Source organism: Schistocerca piceifrons, chromosome 1 (assembly GCF_021461385.2).
Source record: "Schistocerca piceifrons isolate TAMUIC-IGC-003096 chromosome 1, iqSchPice1.1, whole genome shotgun sequence".
Classification (NCBI taxonomy): Eukaryota; Metazoa; Arthropoda; class Insecta; order Orthoptera; family Acrididae; genus Schistocerca; species Schistocerca piceifrons.
In genome coordinates, this window is record NC_060138.1 from 1,205,561,552 (window position 1) to 1,205,586,833 (window position 25,282).

At 43.8% G+C, this 25,282-nt stretch overlaps 1 protein-coding gene across 1 annotated transcript in view; it reads left to right on the forward strand.

Annotated features, from left to right (window-relative positions):
• The window catches only part of LOC124779384 (ras-GEF domain-containing family member 1B-like), a 318,387-nt gene that overhangs the window by 146,644 nt on the left and 146,461 nt on the right, over window positions 1-25,282 (forward strand). The window contains exon 5 of the mRNA XM_047253708.1: window positions 9,893-10,036. Within this exon, the coding sequence (XP_047109664.1) occupies window positions 9,893-10,036 (144 nt within the window). The remainder of the gene's footprint in view (window positions 1-9,892; window positions 10,037-25,282) is intronic.

The following is a 25,282-nucleotide window of genomic DNA, read 5'->3' on the forward strand; positions in this document are numbered from 1 at the left end:
CTCGCTGTTCTCATTTCTACTACTTCTCATTACCTTCGTCTTTCTCCGATTTACTCTCAAACCATACTGTGTACTCATTAGACTGTTCATTCCGTTCAGCATATCATTTAATTCTTCTTCACTTTCACTCAGGATAGCAATGTCATCAGCGAATCGTATCATTGATATCCTTTCACCTTGTATTTTAATTCCACTCCTGAACCTTTCTTTTATTTCCATCATTGCTTCCTCGATGTACAGATTGAAGAGTAGGGGCGAAAGGCTACAGCCTTGTCTTACACCCTTCTTAATACGAGCACTTCGTTCTTGATCGTCCACTCTTATTATTCCCTCTTGGTTGTTGTACATATTGTATATGACCCGTCTCTCCCTATAGCTTACCCCTACATTTTTCAGAATCTCGAACAGCTTACACCATTTTATATTGTCGAACGCTTTTTCCAGGTCGACAAATCCTATGAAAGTGTCTTGATTTTTCTTTAGCCTTGCTTCCATTATTAGCCGTAACGTCAGAATTGCCTCTCCCGTCCCTTTACTTTTCCTAAAGCCAAACTGATCTTAACCTAGCGCATTCTCAATTTTCTTTTCCATTCTTCTGTATGCTATTCTTGTAAGCAGCTTAGATGCATGAGCTGTTAAGATGATTGTGCGATAATTCTCGCACTTGTCAGCTCTTGCCGTCTTCGGAATTGTGTGGATGATGATTTTTCGAAAGTCAGATGGTATGTCGCCAGACTCATATATTCTACACACCAACGTGAATAGTCGTTTTGTTGCCACTTCCCCCAATGATTTTTAGAAATTCTGATGGAATGTTATACATCCCTTCTGCCTTATTTGACCGTAAGTCCTCCAAAGCTCTTTTAAATTCCGATTCTAATACTGGATCCCCTATCTAATGGTTCAAATGGCTCTGAGCACTATGGGACTAAACTTCTGAGGTCATCAGTCCCCTAGAACTTAGAACTACTTAAACCTAACTAACCTAAGGACATCACACACATCGATGCCCGAGGCAGGATTCGAACCTGCGACCGTAGCGGTCGCGAGGTTCCAGACTGTAGCGCCTAGAACCGCTCGGCCACTGCGGCCGGCTGATCCCCTATCTCTTCTAAATCGACTCCTGTTTCTTCTTCTATCACATCAGACAAATCTTCACCCTCATAGAGGCTTTCAATGTATTCTTTCCACCAATCTGCTCTCTCCTCTGCATTTAACAGTGGAATTCCCGTTGCACTCTTAATGTTACCACCGTTGCTTTTAATGTCACCAATGGCTGTTTTGACTTTCCTGTATGCTGAGTCTGTCGTTCCGACAATCATATCTTTTACGATGTCTTCACATTTTTCCTGCAGCCATTTCGTCTTAGCTTCCCTGCACTTCCTATTTATTTCATTCCTCAGCGACTTGTATTTCTGTATTCCTGATTTTCCCGGAACATGTTTGTACTTCCTCCTTTCATCAATCAACTGAAGTATTTCTTCTGTTACCCATGGTTTCTTCGCAGCTACCTTCTTTGTACCTATGTTTTCCTTCCCAACTTCTGTGATGGCCCTTTTTAGAGATGTCCATTCCTCTTCAACTGTACTGCCTACTGCGCTATTCCTTATTGCTGTATCTATAGCGTTAGAGAACTTCAAACGTATCTCGTCATTCCTTAGTACTTCGGTATCCCACTTCTTTGCGTATTGATTCTTCCTGACTAATGTCTTGAACTTCAGCCTACTCTTCATCACTACTATATTGTGATCTGAGTCTATATCTGCTCCTGGGTACGCCTTACAGTCCAGTATCTCATTTCGGAATCTCTGTCTGACCATGACGTAATCTAATTGAAATCTTCCCGTATCTCCCGGCCTTTTCCAAGTATATCTCCTCCTCTTGTGATTTTTGAACAGGGTATTCGCTATTACTAGCTGAAACTTGTTACAGAACTGAATTAGTCTTTCTTCTCTTTCATTCCTTGTCCCAAGCCCATATTTTCCTGCAACCTTTTCTTCCACTCCTTCCCCTACAACTGCATTCCAGTCGCCCATGACTATTAGATTTTCGTCCCCCTTTACATACTGCATTACCCTTTCAATATCCTCATACACTTTCTCTATCTGTTCCTCTTCAGCTTGCGACGTCGGCATGTATACTTGAACTATCGTTGTCGGTGTTGGTCTGCTGTCGATTCTGATTAGAACAACCCAGTCACTGAACTGTTCACAGTAACACACCCTCTGCCCTACCTTCCTATTCATAACGAATCCTACACCTGTTATACCATTTTCTGCTGCTGTTGATATTACCCGATACTCATCTGACCAGAAATCCTTGTCCTCCTTCCACTTCACTTCACTGACCCCTACTATATCTAGATTGAGCCTTTGCATTTCCCTTTTCAGATTTTCTAGTTTCCCTACCACGTTCAAGCTTCTGACATTGCACGCCCCGACTCATAGAACGTTATCCTTTCGTTGATTATTCAATCTTTTACTCATGGTAACCTCCCCCTTGGCAGTCCCCTCCCGGAGATCCGAATGGGGGACTATTCCAGAATCTTTTGCCAATGAAGAGATCATCATGACACTTCTTCAATTACGGGCCACATGTCCTGTGGATACACGTTACGTGTCTTTAATGCAGTGGTTTCCATTGCCTTCTGCATCCTCATGTCGTTGATCATTGCTGATTCTTCCGCCTTTAGGGGCACCGCCTTTAAGGGCAATTTCCCACCCCTAGGACAGTAGAGTGCTCTGAACCTCTATTCGCTCCTCCGCCCTCTTTGACAAGGCCGTTGGCAGAATGAGGCTGACTTCTTATGCCGGAAGTCTTCGGCCGCCAATTCTGATTATTTATCAAAATTTAGGCAGTGGCGGGGATCGAACCCAAGACCGAAGACGTTTTGATTATGAATCAAAGACGCTACCCCTAGACCACGGGTACCTGAGTCTACAAGAACGAAACAGACCTAATTTTTTTTTTAATCATGTGTCTACTGACAGGTTTGATGCAGCCCACCACGAGTTCTTCTCCTGTGCCAACTTCTTTAGCTCATAATAGCACTTGCAACCTACATCCTCAGTTATTTGTTGCATGTATTCCAATTTCTGTCTTCTTCTACAGTTTTTGCTCTCTACAGCTCTGTCTAGTACCATGATATCTTAGCAGATGTCCTATTATCCTGTCCCTTCTCTTGGTCACTGATTTCCTCATTTCTATTCCTCTGCAATTCTGTGCAGAACCTCCTCATTGCTTACTTTACCAGTACACCTAATTTTCAACATTAGTCTGTAGCACCACATCTCAAATGCTTTGATTCTCTTCTGTTCCAGTTTTCCCACAGTCTATGTTTCACTACCATACAGTGCTGTGGTCCAAATGTACATTCTCAGAAATTTCTTCCTCTAATTAAAGCCTTTGTTTGACACTAGTAGACTTATTTTGGCCAAGAATTCCCTTTTTTTTGCTCGTAATTATTTGTTTTCATCTTCTTTGTGACCATCAATCCCGATGTCAAGTTTCTCCTTGTTCTTAGTTCTCCTACTTCTCATTACTTTACTTAATATGCAAAAATATGTTGTCCTGATAAATAAATAATTTAAATTGTTTTTGGGTGGACTGGAACGTTAGTCGAATTCTTCGCCATGGCAGTTGCTATCATCTTCAGGTAAATCCTGAGGGTTTGTCCACTGGGGCGTTCTTTCACATTCGTATCCGTAACCCCACTCCACGATGGCTGAGGCCGTGGCGGGGGAGCGGTGCAGTGTTTTGATAATTTAGTTGTTGCCGCACTTTCACTGGGTCCGATTCCTCCTTCATGCTATGTCCTCACTATGCCGATGCGTAAGACCCCGTTCTTTGCCAAGATGAAGTCAGCTGCGTTTGTTTTTCAGGTTCTGCTCAACTCTTTACTACTTCTTTTAGCATATACAGGGTGTTACAAAAAGGTACGGCCAAACTTTCAGGAAACATTCCTCACACACAAAGAAAGAAAATATGTTATGTGGAGTTATGTCCGGAAACGCTTACTTTCCATGTTAGAGCTCATTTTATTACTTCTCTTCAAATCACATTAATCATGGAGTGGAAACACACAGCAACAGAACGTACCAGCGTGACTTCAAACACTTTGTTACAGGAAATGTTCAAAATGCCCTCCGTTAGCGAGGATACATGCATCCACCCTCCGTCGCATGGAATCCCTGATGCGCTGATGCAGCCCTGGAGAATGGCGTATTGTATATCAGCCGTCCACAATACGAGCACGAAAGGTCTCTTCATTTGGTACCGGGGCTGCGTAGACAAGAGCTTTCAAATGCCCCCGTAAATGAAAGTCAAAAGGGTTCAGGTCAGGAGAGCGTGGAGGCCACGGAATTGGTCCGCCTCTACTAATCCATCGGTCACCGAATCTGTTGTTGAGAAGCGTACGAACACTTCGACTGAAAACATGGGGCCCAATCAAGACATCACCAACAATGCCTGCCCAAACGTTCACAGAAAATCTGTGTTGATGACGTGATTGCACAATTGTGTGCGGATTCTCGTCAGCCCACACATGTTGATCGTGAAAATTTACAATTTGATCACGTTGGAATGAAGCCTCATCCGTAAAGAGAACATTTGCACTGAAATGAGGATTGACACATTGTCGGATGAACCATTCGCAGAAGTGTACCCGTCGAGGCCAATCAGCTGCTGATAGTGCCTGCACACGCTGTACATGGTACGGAAACAACTGGTTCTCCCGTAGCACTCTCCATACAGTGACGTGGTCAACGTTACCTTGTACAGCAGCAACTTGTCTGACGCTGGCATTAGGGTTATCGTCAACTGCACGAAGAATTGCCTCGTCCATTGCAGGTGTCCTCGTCGTTCTAGGTCTTCCGCAGTTGCGAGTCATAGGCTGGACTGCTCCGTGCTCCCTAAGACGATGATCAATTGCTTCGAACTTCTTCCTGTCGCGACACCTTCGTTCTGGAAATCTGTATCGATACAAACGTACCGCGCCACGGCTATTGCCCCGTGCTAATCCAACATCAAATGGTCATCTGCCAACTCTGCATTTGTAAACATTGCACTGACTGCAAAACCACGTTCGTGATGAACACTAACCTGTTGATGCTACGTACTGATGTGCTTGTGCTTGATGCTAGTACTGTAGAGCAATGAGTCGCATGTCAACACAAGCACCGAAGTCAACATTACCTTCCTTCAATTTGGCCAACTGGCGGTGAATCGAGGAAGTACAGTACATACTGACGAAACTAAAATGAGCTCTAACATGGAAACTAAGCGTTTCCGGACACATGTCCACATAACATCTTTTCTTTATTTGTGTGTGAGGAATGTTTCCTGAAAGTTTGGCCGTACTTTTTTGTAACACTCTGTAGTTCCAGGAAAAAGAGAAATGTTGGTGTACCTTAGTGTTTTCATAGTCCACGCGGAGGCCGACTTGGTGGGTTGACAGGATTGTGTATGGTGTTCTCAGTTGTGTGCATCCCCTCGTCAGTATATGATTCGCTACATTACGAGTACTACTAGACACTGCGAAACGTATGTCAGACGCTCTGATTCCAACAAGCAATGTTGGACACTGAACGGATTCCTGTGTTCACTTATTATCCTCTCGAAGAATTTCGTCATACTTTCAGTCTCCTCAATTTAAAATTTTCGAAGTTTTCTTCGTTGCATTATTCTTTTCTGAGCTTCTATCAGCGTTGCTATATCCGTTTTGACGAATATTTTGCACCGAATCATTTTATGTGATGTTAGCACGGCAAAGTAATAGTTCAGCTGTATCTCATTTGCTTTCGATCATGTCTTGTTGTTAGAAATATTTTCTGATTTTCTGCGTGTATAACACTATCGTCCGCTACTACTGTACCATAACCCTAAAGCTGGAAACAGGCTTTGAAATAAAACTATCTTGTTAAAGCAATTATGGTATAAAGCAACAGAGCAGTGTTACCCTCTGAGAGGAATTTTGTTATGTTGACCGTGTTGTTCCTAACGGAGGTGGCTTATCGGAAATGAAAGTAAGAATTACGTAAATATTTAAACAGTGACAAACAAAATATTGCCTATCTGCGCTGTTTAACGGATAACGAAACCGGTCGCCAGCCTAACTAGGCAAGAGAATGATTAACATTCTCGTTCAAGAATATAGTTATTAGTAACTTCAATGGATAAACACACACTATACTTTGTCACACGCGAGTGCAGTGAACTCTGATACATACATATGTTTACGATAAGATTGAAACTAACAGTTAGAGCAGCGCAAACTATTTGCAAATTTATAACAGGTACAGAAAAACACCATCACTTTCAGGGTTTACACAAACTGAGTGGTCTTCATAACACTACTATTAACATTCCCTCTAGGATCATAAATTGGACATAGGTTTAGGTTAAGTCTCTCCCAGTTAAATACTTTACTATTTAAAATGAAAGTTAGTTGAAATTCACTGACAAGTAACTTATCGCTGTCTTTCTAATAAATAGATTATGGTTTTCATAAATAGAGATCTTTCCGTTGTTTGTTACCTAGCATTAGCACACTAGACAAACTGTGGATCCTGTTACACTGTTAATATGCACTTATAATACACAAGAGAGACAAACACTTAGTAATCATGAACATATAATTTCCTACTATGCAGTTTTCCACTTTTACTACCGTGAGACATAAAATTAACATTTATGTAAGATACTGACTCACTTTCTGCGATTAACAACAGGCAGTAATGTGATTATTTACTAAGCAAAACTTTATAAGCCTCAGTCTTGAAAAATTTTAATTTGAAGTTGGCAACAACACATTAATAAGCAGTTATACTAGGAAAATTATTTCAGGAAGCACCATTAACTTTAACTCACTCTCTTGCCATATTAACTTTACCTTTCTCTTTACCATGTTCAAGAGGCATTAATTAGAAAACTGGATTTTAATGTACTTTCAGTAAGGACACTCGGTAATCACTTTAGTTCAAACGGAGAGGACCCTGAGAGGTGTTATGATGAGGAGAAAAATCAAGGTAGGTACATAAATTCAGATATAAATTACCTTATATTTCAGCACATTAGCACATCCATTAAGCTGATCCTTCACTGTACATCATTATAGTATTACGTTGCAATGATTGCGCAATGTGGTGGCAACTGCATGTTGGTAGGTGGAATTGCAGGCAGAATTGCTGGACTCTGTCATTTCTTGGTGACGACGACAGATACAAATTACAGAATATTTCCAGCTATTTATCCATCCATCCGAGGCCTTGGAAAGAAGCAGGAAAAGCCTCTCTCGGAACCAGCACAATATGCATCTTTTACATGGCAGTGCATGGACTCGTAGCTCGTCTCCGACCGGTGGCTCGTCCCCGACTCGTAGCTTGTCCACGACTGACTATCAGTTCCACCTTTTCCACCTAAGCCAACCACAATTTGCGCGCGCTACACAGTTCCGTTCCCGAGGGGAACCACAACAATTTTTACATACAGAATAACTAAGAGCCTTAAGTGATGATCAGCAATTTACATAACAGCAACCAAATGCATTAAATAAAACAAATCATTTACACATATTGACATCTCTACAAAAAATTATTCGCACAAAATTACAATTATATACAGTAAGTTTTGTTCCCTCCAAATGAGACAAAGAGTTTAAATGAAAGATACACTACTTTGCATTGAACCAAACCATGACATTAAAGTTTGTACAAAGAAAGGAGTACACAATTCTGTGTTATCTATTCAATCAAACACATTTACAGAAGCACAGCAATGTAACATTAAATGAAACAAAAGCAAAATAAATCAGTACAGCATAAGAGCTATGGTGTTACACGTGTTCCTTCACTGCAGTGGGAGTCAGGATGGGGTCGAGTTTAGGTTCGTTCTCTGGATCCACATCACGGATTCTTCGACAGCCAATGAGCGTGCAGTAGTGTTCTGAGTGCCCTGCTGTGAATGTCGTAGCCAGTACGAGCGCTAAACCTGCTAGTAGCCTGTTGTTTAGTCAGTTAGTGAATTTTTATTACATTTCTTGCGAATTGTCGTCGCTGATCGTGGCGGTAGGCGACAAATTCTACCTGAGCCACCGAGAGACATAATTTGCAGGATACAAGCTTTCTTCAAGCGTAAAACACGTGTATGCACGTACCATAATCGATGCTTGGGACCGACAATACTACAATAGCCAACCTGCGGGAACCCCCGTCGTTCGTTAACTGGGCTACAGCTGTCTGGGAAATATGAGGGATAATGCCGTTCTTATATTCACATTTCTGACTTGTTTCTGCTATGAGCTGATTTTGTCGTTTCAGACTAAGCCGCTCTGATCGTCTCCTCTTTTCCGTCCTTGTCAGTTTCCAGTACTGAAACTTGGATGGAATAATTTCGCTGTTGCTGATATCTTCTTGTTTGACCATTGCCAATCTTACATTAATTTTTACTGATGTGATCCTTTACATGGTGTCTGTTTTGCGCTCACTTCTGCTTTCATAAAATTGTCTGCTCTCCTTTGAAATTCTGTCTGGTTTCATTATCGTCATGTGGTCTCCTCCGTTTCCTTACTTTATTATTATTATTATTACTCACAATAAATACATGAAACACCACCTTTAATATAAAAATAATTCCATATCTTAATGCCCAACACGATGCATTTTGGTCTTACGACTAATATGAACGTAACAGCATAATTCTGGCGTCTTGACGAACTTCTAGTGTATCATGTCTGTGAACTGGTTTGTTTCTATAAACATGAGCAGTATGATCCAGGTGAAGTGTCTTGGCGAAAGAACAATATTCTATACTAGCATATCCATAAATGTACTTTCCATGAAAATATTTCTTACTTTTTGCCGTTTCTTTTACATCCTGTGGTTCACGTTTTGCAAGATGTAACCGGTACCCACTTTATCAAGAAGTCGATATGCTCCATTAACATTCCCTGGACCCATGATCTCACGGAGCCTCTGTCTCTCGAATACCTGGTTTTCTCTTAGTCCTGGAATACCTGTGATTCTGTCTGGTTCAAAATGGTTCAAATGGCTCTGAGCACTATGGGACTCAACTGCTGTGGCCATAAGTCCCCTAGAACTTAGAACTACTTAAACCTAACTAACCTAAGGACATCACACACATCCATGCCCGAGGCAGGATTCGAACGTGCGACCGTAGCGGTCGTGCGGTTCCAGACTGTAGCGCCTTTAACCGCTCGGCCACTCCGGCCGGACATTCTGTCTGGAATACAGTCACTATTTTAATTACAGTGCTGTGAAGTCTTCGTTCAGCTCACTTTGATTTGGATTTTCTCTGTATAAAGTATATATTCAGAAAAAAAAACATTGATCGTCCTTTGTCACCTGATGTTTTCATCTCTTTTGATAGTTTTCGTTTGTACTATTTCCGCAGAGATATTTAAAGTTGTCTGCTGCTTCTATCTTATTTTCCCTTGTGTTAAAAGTAACAAGGGGCGGCTTTGCTGTTTGTTATATATTGTGTTTTTCAATGAAAATTTGGAGTCAGTTTTTTCCTGTTGCGGTTTTAATATATTTGTCTGCTTTGTAGGTTTATGAATGTTACTAGACAGGACCGCGAGGTAGTAAGTGAATGCAAGGCAGTTGATCTCCATGACGTTCGGGTTCCTCCAATACATTCTTAGATGAGCAGTTCCTTCCAATTCTTTCTCCCATTCACGAATGATCTTCTCCAAGACATAGCGCAAGTACCCAAACTTTTTTGTTGTCACACGCTCCTACTTTCACATTCCGTTTTAGTTGTTTGCACCCATTGGTGCAGACCTTGAAAACTTATGCAATACTATAAACACAGTCATAAAACAACCGTGTCGGCAGAAATCAGTGGCATTTGTGTCTTTTTTCTGCTTGGTGTGCAGCACGTGAAGAAGAAGCAGCGCGTGAAGGTGATGGAGTACTGGATCGAGGTGGCACGCGAGTGCTTCAACATCGGCAACTTCAACTCGCTGATGGCCATCATCGCCGGCCTCAACATGTCGCCCGTCTCTCGCCTCAAGAAGACGGTGAGTACCTGCTTCCTGCCGGCGCTGCGCTCAACAACTCAACCTTGACCAGCTGTCACAGTTCCCAGCATGTATCAACGGGTGGCGGGCTCACCAGGAGCAGTGGCATGTCTCTATTGACGTCCAACAACATGAAAACGTTTCTCTTCAAGGCAGAATTGATTTTGGATGCAATGGCGCACACACACTTTCTGAATAACCTCTCAAAGATGTTCAACAACGACAGACGAGGAATTATCTCCCCCAGCTAAAAGACTAATTATTTCGACCGCCTTCCGCTTGCTCTGCAATCTCAGTTAGTCTGTCAGAGACAATAGGCTCAAGTACAGTCAATTTTCAACATACTTGTTAATGATTTACTTTGATTATTCTCAGGCAGACCCTTTCAGTGAGTCCAAAACGGATTCTCATTTGGAGGCGCACGGCGCCTGGCATGTTACACATGACCTAAAAAGCCACCTTTTTGGACAATACAAAAATCCCTCCTGTGACCGCCTGCTTGCATTAACTTAGGAGCTACCCTTGTTTTTACATCGCCAAGTGACTGTAGACCTCAATATGAGACAGAAATTTCAACTTTGTACGTCCATGCATTCCTGAGAAAGAGGGTTTTGGAAAGTCGATCAGACAGATAGATAGACAGACGACAAACTGATCCCATAGGGGTTCAGTTTTACCGACTGTGGTACGGAGTGCCAAAAATAGCATTTTTGGGGCGGGTCGAGCGATACGTCACCCATTATGTCAGTGAAGTTTCCAGGCAGCGGTTGAAGCATCGGAAAGAGTACACAACGGAAATCCGAGTGTTGTCGGGTCGAGTACATATAAGGAACCTCTTTTTTTTTCGTAGTCGTATGTTATTTACACTGCAAATAAACAGAAGTAATGTTCAGTATATTGAATTTATAAATATTTTCTTAAAACTCATGAAGAGGAAAGGCAGAGGGAAATTTTAGATTGCAAATAAATTTCTAGGAACGGTTGTGAGACGTACACGAGAACTTCGTATATAAAATATATACTCTTACTATGTTGCGGATAATGGTTTGCACCTGCAGGGGTGATATTCATCGCAAGAGCAGAGGAAACAGTAATTTTCTTACCATCTTGTACACGTTAAAAATGCCGCATATTTACCCGTAAACTTTAATTACAAGCCCTTCTTGGGAAATTATTAGCAGACTCCTCGTGGACGCTGTAAGTACAATCCTCCCATCGGAATCTATTTCCAAACTTAAGTTTTCCTTTGCTTTTCCTTTTCATACCTTTTATGAAAATCTTAATAAATACAATAGATTGAGCACTATTTCGATTTACTTGCAGTGAAGTAACGTAGAAATTGAACATAAAAATATTTCCATGTAGGGACTTGACCGTACGACCTTTCCATTAACTCTTACTCTCTCCGCAGCGCCAACTGCTGTCTGGAAACTACGTTAACATAAACTGGTCACAACTCTACCGACGCGCGCCAGAAATGATATTTTCTGTAAACGCTTCTGTCGCTTTCGTTTCTGGCCAAGACCTGCCTTTACCGTAAATCTGTGCGAAATCGGCGATGTGCAGTAGGGCGGTCGCCCATGCAAGTGGGCTTAAAGTTTAAGTAAACCTGCATGCAGTTGACGGAGTCACCTGATCAGCAGTGTTTCCAATTGAATGCGTGATTAGGGATATACCACCAAGTGATTGTATCATTGGGCCACAGATTCTTCCAAGAAATACGCGCATTTATGCACGAGAGTAATTTCGGTTTCTGCGAGGGCGAATATCCCAGGATTTCATGCGGATTTCCCTTTGTGCATGTGGTACATGCGTGATGGGACACTGGCACATTTTGCTGCACCATGAGGTCCGTGGTTCCTGCAGTGCCTAAGCCGAGGCCTCCAAAATCACCTTCTTCAGTGTGGGGACATCTCAAAAATGAAGTGTACATCCCTGCAGCTGATACGTTTGAAGCAATGTAGCAGCGATTTGTACAGTCTTGTCATTACTGACCAAGTAATCTGAGAGTGTTTCGAACAGTGTGTGACTCACTACGTAACGTGGTGAATTATATTTCTTGTTGAGGTAGGCAATGGATTTAATTTTAGCTCAACTAGATGAGTACGTGATCGAGATTACCTTTGAAAGACATTTAATTAATACAGATTACATTCTCAATCTAAAATGTGATAAATTATCTGCACGTAATTCGCCTCATTGTAAAGGGCGAGGTGCCTGGTGCCTAACAAAAATGGTACGGTTAATTTTATTAAATTTTTTTCCTACTATGTTAGTAAAATTATATAGCCCAGATCACGGCCTGCCCGGAGACATAGATTGGTTATACTGTAAATAATATGTTGTAGATGGAACGACATTCGCCCAAGTTGGCGCATGACACTGAGGACTCAGTTGTGATCTGTCTGACGTGCTACCTAATAATATGTGAGCTAAAATATATGTGAGAGGGTAGCAGGGGGAGGACATTTACACTGGACAGGCAGAAATGCCGTTAGAGCTTCCTACTGTAATGTGAGGCTAGTAACACGTGGTGTCCGGTATATAATACACGCGCGTGCATTTCCCTTGACACTAGTGGCGCGGACTATAGTCGGCAGTTACAGTGTGCATCCCTTCTGAATTACTTACGAGCAGTTTGCCGCATCTCCCAGGGACCAGCTGCAGTTCGCACACTGATGCGCAGCGAATCGCGATCAGCGGAAAGCTGTCACCATTCGCTTCCGACAACGCCTCAATTTCAGTTTCGCGATGTGTTTCGCTGGCTGCCTGCGGAACGTCATACGCCGCGGCGCGTCATTGCGGTATACGCCAGGGTAATGCCTGGCTGCTGTCAGGCCGCGCGAGCGGAACGAATAGCTGTCGGGGGCAATTTGCCGATGGGCGCGAACGCCAGAACGGCGCCATTGGAGGCTCGTCCGCTCCATCTGCCCCTTCCTCCTCCCTACAAACCACGCACACGCCACACGAGAGTCACACCATACAGAGACGCACATGCACTGTGACACAAGGGAGACTGGAAAATAGATATACGTGCTCAGACGGAGAGCGATAAAGTGCAAATCATTACAGCCGGCAGGAAAAAAAAAAGTGAACACTGCTTTGAAGAGAATGTTCGTACGAATCGTCCGTCTCGTTTGTGTTGTTGGCGCTCAAAGCCATGCGTCTGCCAAAGCCGCAATGGAACTGTATTTTTCGATTTGACTCTTTCTCGAAAGCTGACGTTTCGCTTGCTTGTTTTCTTTTGTCATGCACAATGTTTCGAAGATACTGGGCAATGCTTTGGAACTTCGTAACCTTCATTAGAAGATGTTTCGAGCTCACATGAATGCAGATACCTTGCTGGTCATTAAAACTGCAACTACAAACAAATATAACAAATGAAACTTCCTGGCAGATTAAAATTGTGTGCCAGAGCGAGACTCGAACTCGGGACCTTTGCCTTTCGTGGGCAAGTGCTCTACCATCTGAGCTACCCAAGCACGACTCACGCCCCGTCCTCACAGCTTTACTTCTGCCAGTACCTCGTCTCCTACCTTCCAAACTTCACAGAAGCTCTCCTGGTAGAGCACTTGCCCGCGAAAGGCAAATGTCCCGAGTTCGAGTCTCGGTCCGGCACACAGTTTTAATCTGCCACAAAGTTTTATATCAGCGCACACTCCGCTGCAGAGTGAAAATCTCATTCTGGAAATATAGCAAGTGACCAAATTTTAGTTATTGTATCTTCTCTCTTCTCCTGCATACCTATAAATTCTATTCATAGAGGATGATTATTCGGTCCTACTTTTGGGTTTTATGCAACTCATAATGCCTTCAAATGCCGTGGGTAAATTTTCCTATTCTCTCACTCACTACCTGCTAACTGTTAGTCCCACAGAAAAAATTAACTGTACCTTTTTGTAGGAAACTTAATGTAGTTCAATCTTACGTTTTCCATATAAAACGTAATTTTTCGAATTATTCAATAGAACGTACGAAAGTGACCTTCAAACTCATTTCTTTGAATAACTTGAAAATCGTGACCTCCACCGAAAAGATGTCCTGATGAAGAATTTAACCACTTAAAGTCCCTACAAAAATGTTGTGTTCATTTTTCTGCAGGACTAATAGTTTGAGCGTACCAAGCCGTTTCGGGTTGCATAAAACCCGTTGGTAGGAGCACGTGAATGCGGATCACCCTGCATACAGGATGTGTTGTTGTTGTGGTGGTCTTCAGTCCTGAGACTAGTTTGATGCAGCTCTCCATGCTACTCTATCCTGTGCAAGCTTCTTCATCTCCCAGTATTTACTGCAACCTACATCCTTCTGAATCTGCTTAGTGTATTCATCTCTTGGTCTCCCCGTACGATTTTTACCCTCCACGCTGCCCTCCAATACTAAATTGGCGATCCCTTGATGCCTCAGAACATGTCCTACCAACCGATCCCTTCTTCTGGTCAAGTTGTGCCACAAACTTCTCCCCAATCCTATTCAATACTTCCTCATTAGTTATGTGATCTAACCATCTAATCTTCAGCATTCCTCTGTAGCACCACATTTCGAAAGCTACTATTCTCTTCTTGTCCATACTAGTTATCGTCCATGTTTCACTTCCATACATGGCTACACTCTATACAAATACTTTCAGAAACGACTTCCTGACACTTAAATCTACACTCGACGTTAACAAATTTGTCTTCTTCAGGAACGATTTCCTTGCCATTGCCAGTCTACATTTTATATCCTCTCTACTTCGACCATCATCAGTTATTTTACTCCCTAAATAGCAAAACTCCTTTACTACTTTGTCTCATTTCCTAATCTAATTCCCTCAGCATCACCCGACTTAATTCGACTACATTCCATTATCCTCGTTTTGCTTTTGTTGATGTTCATCTTACATCCTCCTTTCAAGACACTGTCCATTCCATTCAACTGCTCTTCCAAGTCCTTTGCTGTCACTGACAGAATTACAATGTCATCGGCGAACCTCATAGTTTTTATTTCTTCTCCATGGATTTTAATACCTACTCCGAATTTTTCTTTTGTTTCGTGTACTGCTTGCTCAATATACAGATTGAATAACATCGGGGAGAGGCTACAACCCTGTCTCACTCCCTTCCCAACCACTGCTTCCCTTTCATGTCCCTCGACTCTTATAACTGCCATCTGTTTTCCGTACAAATTGTAAATAGCCTTTGGCTCCCTGTATTTTACCCCTGTCACCTTTAGAATTTGAAAGAGAGTATTCCAGTTTATCCATACAGGATAAACTTAAATAAACCCGACAGACTGAAGTGACGGGAAGTGGAGAAAGGAACCCGGAAATGCACCGCTGCCACGGCAGATGGCGCTGATGAATGAAAGTCCCTCTGTCCACGTGCCGTGTGTTGCAGGCTGTGTGGTTGACGCAGCAGGCTGTAAGCAGCAATTCGTCCGGTATTCATGTCAGGAAGAAGGCGTGATGCTGTTTGTGTACGGCCAAGCAGATGGCAACGGTGGAGAGGCAGCACGGTTTTACCAGATCAAGGACCTTCGCAGATACCAAACCACGTCACGCAACGCTTCAAGCCGTTTTGGGCGTTTGTGTGATCACGAATGCTTTCAGACAGACGAACATGCAGGGAGGGGTCGGACTCTGCCTACACCAGATTTGGAAGAGCGGGTTGTACATGATATTGAGACGAACCCTAAATCTGTTGTACGCACAATCTACCACCTCCGTGCACGTTCGTCTGTCTGAAAGAACCTATGATCACACAAACACCCATAAAGGGATTGAAATGTTGTGCGATGTGGCTGGTGTCCTTGAGGGTACTTGTTTGGTATAGCCGTGCTGCCTCTTGACCCTTCCCATCTGCTTGACCGCACTCAAACACCATCTAGGTTTGTTCGCGACCTGAACACCGGACCGTTCTGCTGCGTCGGTCTCACAGCCTGCACCGCACAAGGAACAAACGCCACGTTGTCACAGCGACGTTCGTTTGTCAGCGCCATCTACCGTCGCAACGGTGTTTTTCCAGACACTTGTTCATAGGACATTTTTTCCTCCATTTCCAGTTAGGAATGCGTCTCTGCATTTTGTCTATTTTATTAATGTTCACCATGTATAAATTTGTGGTGTCACCGCCAGACACCACACTTGCTAGGTGGTAGCATTTAAATCGGCCGCGGTCCGGTAGTATACGTCGGACCCGCGTGTCGCCACCGTCAGTAATTGCAGACCGAGCGCCACCACACGGCAGGTCTAGAGAGACGTACTGGCACTCGCCCCAGTTGTATAGACGACTTTGCCAGAAGAGGATCACTGACAAATTACGCTCTCATTTGCCGAGACGATAGTTAGCATAGCCTTCAGCTACATTTACTACGACCTAGCAAGGCGCCGTATTCAATTGATATTGAGATTCTATTAATGTATCATGAAGAGCGGTGTTCTACAAATGTGGATTAAAGTTAAGTATTCCAGAAGCTACGTACTTTTCTTCATAGCATTCATTACGTATCCTGTCTCAGACCTCACGCCAGCCTGCGTGAGTTCAAGCGCGTGCCTTTCGGCTTCCTCTCATTGTGTCTAGGCTGTCTTGTCTAGACACAACAAAATTGATGCCGCAACTGCGGTTTTGTCTGTGCATTCGCGCTAGTCCCTGGAACTATCGAAGGAATTTTGATACTGTTTTCACTAACAGGTAGACCGATTTACGAGAAAGATTTGTGTACATAATTCATAAATATTCCCAGCAAATTGGCTGAATAATTATGAACGGAGCCTTTCCCATCTTGCAGTGAGTTGCAGAACTCGATTGCATCATGTTGCTGTGTGAAGTCCTCTAAACCGAAGTTTCTAGCCAGAGGGTGTAGTGTGTGGCAAAGGGTGCTTCGTAGCGATGTTGCGTTGCAGAGAGTGCTCTTACAAATGTTCCGTGGCAGAGGTTGCTTCATGCGAATGTTTATTGGCGGAGGGTGCATCTTACCAATGTGTATGGTGAGCGGTACTTAGTAATGACGTTTTGTCGCAAAATATGGCAAAATGTCACACAGGAGATGCAGCTGGCATTAGCGTCGGGTGGCCGGCAAGTGGCCGTAGCTGACGCCCAGGTTGCACACAAGCTTGCAGCTCCCTTCATTTTACCACGAGATGTCATCGCAAACGCTAATTAAATTTGGAACAGCCTCCTGAGAACTCTCCAGGCAAGGGATGCTTAAATCTTTTGTTTTGTGAAATTCATGACATTTAGTTACCTGAAGTTGTTCTCTGAACATTTTCAATTTTTGTTGAGCCGTGAATACTTTGTGCTACCTTTGTGAAGCTGGGACGGGCCGCTAGTACAGTACACCAGGAAGAATACACAGGGTGATTATAATTAACGTCTTGGTGCTCACGAAGGTCCCCTGTGGTCTCTCATTATCGTATGGCAGCGAAACGTGGCAGATACTCTAATCCGTTAGTGCGGAACCGATTTATGCCGGAGAAAATTATTTCCAGTTTTGGCCATCAGTTGCAATTCTGTCGCTGTGCAGGCTCTCGCCGACATCTCCAGTGTCCATATTCAACAAACTGTGTAAGTAGCGGTTAATGCTAAAATCAACTTTAAACCTTTCTCACTTGTTTGACCTTTTCTGCCACGTCCCATTCCTAATCGATTACATACAGTATGTGATCAGAAGTATCCGGTCACCTGGCTGAAAATGACTTACAAGTTCGTGGCGCCCTCCATCGGTAATCGTGGAATTCAGTATGGTGTTGGCCCGCCCTTAGCTTTGATGACAGCTTCCACTCTCGCAGGCATACGTTCAATCAGATGCTGGAAGGTTTCTTGGTGGATGGCAGCCCATTCTTCACGGAGTGCTGCACTGAGGAGAGGTATCGATGTCGGTCGGTGAGGCCTGGCACGAAGTCGGCGGTCCAAAACATCCCAAACGTGTTCTATAGGATTCACGTCAGGACTCTGTGCAGGACAGTCCATTACAGGGATGTTATTGTCTTGTAACCACTCCGCCACAGGCCGTGCAATGTGAACAGGTGCCCGATCGTGTTGAAAGACGCAGTCGCACCATCCCCGAATTGCTCTTCAACAATGGGAAGCAAGGAGGTACTTAAAACATCAATCTAGGCCTGTGTTGTGGTAGTGCCACGCAAAACATCAAGGGGTGCAAGCCCCCTCCATGGAAAACACGACCACACCATAACACCACCGCCTCCGAATTTTCCTGTTGGCCCTGCGCACGCTGGCAGATGACGTTCACCGGACATTCGCCATACCCACACCCTGTCATCGGATCGGCACATTGTGTACCGTGATTCGTCACTTCACACAACGTTTTTTCACCGTTCAATCGTCCAATATTTAAGCTCCTTACATCAAGCGAGGCGTCGTTTGGAATTTACCGGCGTGATGTGTAGCTTGTGAGCAGCCGCTTGACAATCAAATCCAAGTTTTCTCATCTCCCGCCTAACTGTCATAGTACTTGCAGTGGATCGTGATTCAGTTTGGAATTCCTGTGTGATGTTCTGGGTAGATGTCTGCCTATCACACATTACGACCCTCTTCAACTGCCGGCGGTCTGTGTCAGTCAACAGACGAGGTCGGCCTGTACTGTTTTGTGCTGTGCGTGTCCCTTCACGTTTCCGCTTTACTATCACATCGGAAACAGTGGACTTAGGGATGTTAAGGAGTGTGGAAATGTCGGGTATGACACAAGTGACACCCAATCACCTCACCACGTTCGAAATCCGTCCCATTTTGCTCTCTCACGATGTCTAAGGTCGCTGATATGGAATACCTGACAGTAGGTGGCAGCACAATGCACCTTACATGAAAAACGTATGTTTTTGGGGATGTCCGGATAGTTATGGTCACATAGTTCACTGGAACATGTCTTTATATCTTTCTTGCGTTCACTACGCCACATTCGCACTTAGTAGGCCAAACTGGAACTATTTTTTTCCTGTGTAAATCGTTTCCGCATTAGCATCTACAAAGTTTCGCTGCCATACGATAAGTACTAAATGTCTGTATCTGCAGTTGATTTATAAGCATCCGGTATGATAAAATTTATCGCTGATGTGGCGATGTACGGGTGGAACATTTAATACACCGAACAACGTCCTTTGGAGACACAATTGGAGTCACAAATGCTGGGCATGGAATCGAACTGGGCTTGGATGGCGGAGTATAAATGTAGATGTAGATGTGTCTTCTTCATTTCATGCTGCTTCAGGTCTGTGCCAGAGTTCGTCATTGTAATGGCAGGTGAATGACGGCGCGAATCCGTCGACCTCCCATGACCAAATATTTCCAGTGGGTGAGAGATCTGGGGAATATAATGGCCAGAACAATAGTTGAACAACTTCTGTATCGAGGTAGGTTACTACGAAGAGCGGAGTAAGTGCGCAAGTTATTCTTCGTGGTCCTTCAGTGTTTTGTGGATGCGTGCAGAATTTTACACTTACTAATGCTGATGGTAGTTCGCATGGTAATGGTTGGGTTACTGTGACTCTAGTTCGTGGTGGTAAAGTGGAGACTGTATCAGGGCTAGAGACTTTTAACAGCCGAGAAGTTATTTCTTATCGTACATTTCAGATATACGAGGTGTATAATAGAGATGGTGGTTCATCTTACTATATGTCTACAATGCCGTTGGTTCTTAGGATAACGAATCGTCGTAAAGTAAATGAATCAGAGTCCGTGTCTGTATGGGTTAAAGGTGCACTGAATTGTGCTAAGACTAAAGTTGTTCGAGATGTGACACATTGCTATAGAAACTGAAATAAAGTACCTGTCCTTTGCCTGAGAAAACGAAAAAAAAAATAATAAATATCACACGACAGCACAAAAGAAACCTATTGGGTCACTGTAAATGACCCATCCCAAATCATCCAGGTACTGATTCACCAACAGACACTGACATTTCAGAAGGGGGAACCATGGCAATGGGGGGAGCTGTGCCCCCATCTTTGATTATACATTTATAAAAATTAATTTGCTTCCAGTTGCTACGATATATATCCTCGATATGCTAGTGTACTATATGCGGCGTTCTCGGTACTTTGTGTTGCCCACTGGGCGTTCGAGCGCGACGCTACTAGTATTACTTAGCGTCGCGCTCAATTGGTCCCAGACCAGAACATCGGCAATATGCGTGTTTACATCATGTTGTTGAAATACTGGTCATGGAGACCTCGAAACTAGGGCACAGCCACCGGACTTAAAAAGTCATAAATGTGACGTCTGTTGTCAAAATTACCGGCTATACGATCTAGAGTCGATCGTGTTGTGTACCCAATGGCAACCCGTACTGTCATGTCAGATGAGACTCCACTCAAGGATGCAGAACGCACAGCTGGGTCTCGCCTTAAAAGATGACGTAATGCCACTGCTGCGTCAACGGGCGCAGCACTTTAGGCGCCCCTCTCACTGCTGCCGCGTCGAAGGAGGCTGCGAGGGCAGTCGCAGTGCTGACACTCCGTGGTGTTCCAGACGTCATGGCACTGTCTGTGTTCAAACTTTTCGTGCTGCAGACAAAGCCTTTTCCTAACTGGAGGTACGTGCTTTGACTGTACAATTCCGCTAACAAAATTTCTGTACTCTCGGGCGCTAGTCGCGTGGAGTCTTTGAGACTTTGAGTGTGGCTCTACTGAAGCAATCGACTCCACATTCACACGACAGTCAATAAATACTATCCGGCACGAATAGCAGTACAGCTGAAAGACAAACGGCGGTCTCGATTCGCCACAATCCTGTCGCTGCAGAATTCTGACGGTGGACGTGTCTCCTGTCTTATACGAGGCATAACACGATCTTCTCACAACCAAGCAATGTTCAAAAGCGATTTCTCGATGAGAAAAACAATTGCGTAATCTTTCGTTATATGCATAATGTAGAAGCTGTTACTCCTGTCTTCTTCGGGTGGTTCTCTGAAATGCTAGTTAGTTGCTTGTCCAAACATGTAGTTCAACGTCTGTTGCATGCCGTTTTGACATTGTTGCAGTTTTAATGGCCAGCAGTTTACGTAGATTGAAAATGCTGCTACATTCGTGGGTGTACTTATTTTTTAAATGTTTCAGCCTTATGACTTTCCTGGAGTGGAATAACTACTGATGTTTTCGAGTTTCGAGGTGGTTTCTTTGTTATCTGGCCTGCCAATATACTGAAAAGTACAACTTGCCTGAAAGGTCTGCTTATTCCTCAATTGCAAACGAAACATATTTAAAAAAAAAATTGAACTATGCTAACACAGACATTGGGTTACATGGCTGACATCAGGATCATCAGCGTAAATCGTGTTTCAGTAGCGATAGGAGAACTGGAGGCGTCAGCTACTACACATTTCTCTAGCGAAAGTAAATACTGTTTATTTCTTCCGTTTTTTTTGTCTCCTAACAGATGCTGTATTTGTTTTCCACTAGCTGCATTCTGTTTCATTCGTCAGGCAAATTATGTATTACACTTCCGCAGGTATGTGATGTGACTATGAGGCGGCATCTATCCATCAACTGGTGTGGCTGTACCCAATTCCTGTGATACATCAAGTTCTACATCTACATCTACATGGATACTCTTCAAATCACATTTAAGTGTCTGGCAGAGGGTTCATCGAACCACCTTCACAATTCTATATTATCCCAATCTCGTATAGCGCGCGGAAAGAATGAACACCTATATCTTTCCCTACGAGCTCTTATTTCCCTTATTTTATCGTGGTGATCGTTCCGCCCTATGTAGGCCGGTGTCAACAAATTGTTTTCGCATTCGGAGGAGAAAGTTGGTGATTGGAATTTAGTGAGAAGATTCCGTCGCAACGAAAAACTCGTTTCTTTTAATGATTTCCAGCCCAAATCCTGTATCATTTCTGTGACACTCTCTCCCATATTTCGCGATAATACAAAACGTGCTGCCTTTCTTTGAAATTTTTTGATGTACTACGTCAGTCCTACCTGGTCAGGATCCCACACCGCGCAGCAGTTTTCTAAAAGAGGACGGACAAGGGTAGTGTAGGCAGTCTTCTTAGTAGGTCTGTTACATCTTCTAAGTGTCCTGCCAATAAAATGCAGCCTTTGGTTAGCCTTCCCCACAACATTTATTATGTGTTCTTCCCAATTTAAGTTTTTCGTAATTGTAATACCTAGGCATTTAGCTGAATTTACGGCTTTTAGATTAGACTTATTTATCGTGTAACCGAAGTTTAACGAGTTCCTTTTAGCACTCGTGTGGATGACCTGACACTTTTCGTTATTTAGGATCAACTGCCACTTTTCGCACCATTCAGATATTTTTTCTAAATCGTTTTGCAGTTTTTTTTTATCTTCTGATGACTTTATTAATCGATAAAAGACAGCGTCATCTGCAACCAACCGAAGACGGCTGCTCAGATTGTCTCCCAAATCGTTTATATAGATAAGGAACAGCAAAGGGCCTATAACACTACCTTGGGGAACGCCTGAAATCACTTTTGTTTTACTCGATGACTTTCCGTCAATTACTACAAACTCTGACCTCTCTGATAGGAAATCGCAAATCCAGTCACATAACTGACACGATATTCCATAAGCACGCAATTTTACTACGAACCGCTTGTGTGGTACAAAGCCTTCCGGAAATCCAGGAATATGGAAAAGATCTGAAATCCCTTGTCAACAGCACTCATTCGTCATTAGTGCCTCAGGATAAAGACACGTGACTCTGAAATCTATTGCAACGAGTAGAAAGCAATAAACGCAGTTGTCCGGTTATAAAAAATATAATAATGAGTGTAAACGTATTCATTTTTCCTTACTGAAAACTTTTTTAATCTAAGCCACACCAAAGGATTGGCAGCTGCAAACGAAATACTCGTGCCACACACGTGGTCCCTACCAGTCATTCACACACACTGCCCCCCCCCCCCCCACCTACCTCCCCCCCCCCCACCTAGCTCCCCACCCCCGCACCCTCCGTCCTTGACATTTTCTTTTGAACCAACGGGTCGTGACGTCGTTCTTAGAACGCAAAGTGAGCTGTGCGTTATAATGACGACATGGAACTCTTAATGTATTGCATTTGTTTTGTTTACGGTACTGTACTACATTATGCTCAAGGCCTATTTTTTGTATAATTCATTTATTCATTATCAGATTACCGGTTCTATGCGCTTGGAAAAGTTGTTTGTAAGTTATCGATTGAACTGGCTAGGCTAAATGGGCGGAAAATGACTGTGGTCCGAAAAGTACACTGCGGCACACACCGTAAGCTGCATGCAGAGTATAGAGTATCAGACGCAGAAATATATGTATGAAGCAATGACGTACAAAAATATTTCCGTTCTGGTGTAGCCCTGTTACTCGTCTACCGAATTCTCGCTCAGTAACGGTGTGATTACTGGCGAATGACAAGGCATACGCTTATTATTACACGGGCAGTGCTGAAGTCAGCTGTCGGTGTCACAGAACACGTAGAATGTTTGGCGCGCCAGTTGCAGAAGTTTTGTAGCGAGCAGACTGGCGCGCCACTCGCAGGGGACAGGGCGCCCGGAAAGTTGTGGCCTCGGAGACTGGCGCCAATAAACATGCCGCCCTCGCAGGTGCCGTAAACACTGCCACCCCCCCCCCCCCCCCACCCACCGCGCACGTCCCTCCAGATAGCGCCATTCCGGCGACAGCGGCAGACATTTCTCTTTCCGCCGCCCCGGACGCGATTTCGCTTTCCACGTTTTTCCAGCTCTTTGTGCGGCTCCCGCTGTCGAGTGGGAGAGGTGGAAACCTGTGTGCAGCTGAGCAGAGTTGGGGCGGCACTGATGGAGAAAGATGGGGGCGACGATTGATACTGTGAGAAGTCAGCGTGTCACCCTTTAAGGTGGCACAGCCTGCGAGGTTTTTACTCATATGCTGTCTCCCAAACAGTAGAGGCAGGTCAGCAGGTCTAGGTTACATATCATAGACGCATTCATACAGAATATCTTCAAAGACATGCGATTGGCTACATTAACTTTTCTCTGTTAGAAACCAGTGCTTCAGAATGGACGACGATTGATCGACGGACGCGAAGTTAATATCGCGCACGTGCCAAGGAAACGAAAAAGGACTTACAATGTTGTAAATACAGGGTTATTACAAATGATTGAAGCGATTTCACAGCTCTACAATAACTTTATTATTTGAGATATTTTCACAATGCTTTGCACACACATACAAAAACTCAAAAAGTTTTTTTAGGCATTCACAAATGTTCGATATGTGCCCCTTTAGTGATTCGGCAGACATCAAGCCGATAATCAAGTTCCTCCCACACTCGGCGCAGCATGTCCCCATCAATGAGTTCGAAAGCATCGTTGATGCGAGCTCGCAGTTCTGGCACGTTTCTTGGTAGAGGAGGTTTAAACACTGAATCTTTCACATAGCCCCACAGAAAGAAATCGCATGGGGTTAAGTCGGGAGAGCGTGGAGGCCATGACATGAATTGCTGATCATGATCTCCACCACGACCGATCCATCGGTTTTCCAATCTCCTGTTTAAGAAATGCCGAACATCATGATGGAAGTGCGGTGGAGCACCATCCTGTTGAAAGATGAAGTCGGCGCTGTCGGTCTCCAGTTGTGGCATGAGCCAATTTTCCAGCATGTCCATATACACGTGTCCTGTAACTTTTTTTTTTTTTTTGCAGAAGAAAAAGGGGCCGTAAACTTTAAACCGTGAGATTGCACAAAACACGTTAACTTTCGGTGAATTGCGAATTTGCTGCGCGAATGCGTGAGGATTCTCTACCTAGCACATTCGCACATTGTGTCTGTTCACTTCACCATTAAGAAAAAATGTTGCTTCATCACTGAAAACAAGTTTCGCACTGAACGCATCCTCTTCCATGAGCTGTTGCAACCGCGCCGAAAATTCAAAGCGTTTGACGTTGTCATCGGGTGTCAGGGCTTGTAGCAATTGTAAACGGTAAGGCTTCTGCTTTAGCCTTTTCCGTAAGATTTTCCAAACCGTCGGCTGTGGTACGTTTAGCTCCCTGCTTGCTTTATTCGTCGACTTGCGCGGGCTACGCGTGAAACTTGCCCGCACGCGTTCAACCGTTTCTTCGCTCACTGCAGGCCGACCCGTTGATTTCCCCTTACAGAGGCATCCAGAAGCTTTAAACTGCGCATACCATCGCCGAATGGAGTTAGCAGTTGGTGGATCTTTGTTGAACTTCGTCGTGAAGTGTCGTTGCACTGTTATGACTGACTGATGTGAGTGCTTTTCTAGCACGACATACGCTTTCTCGGCTCCTGTCGCCATTTTGTCTCACTGC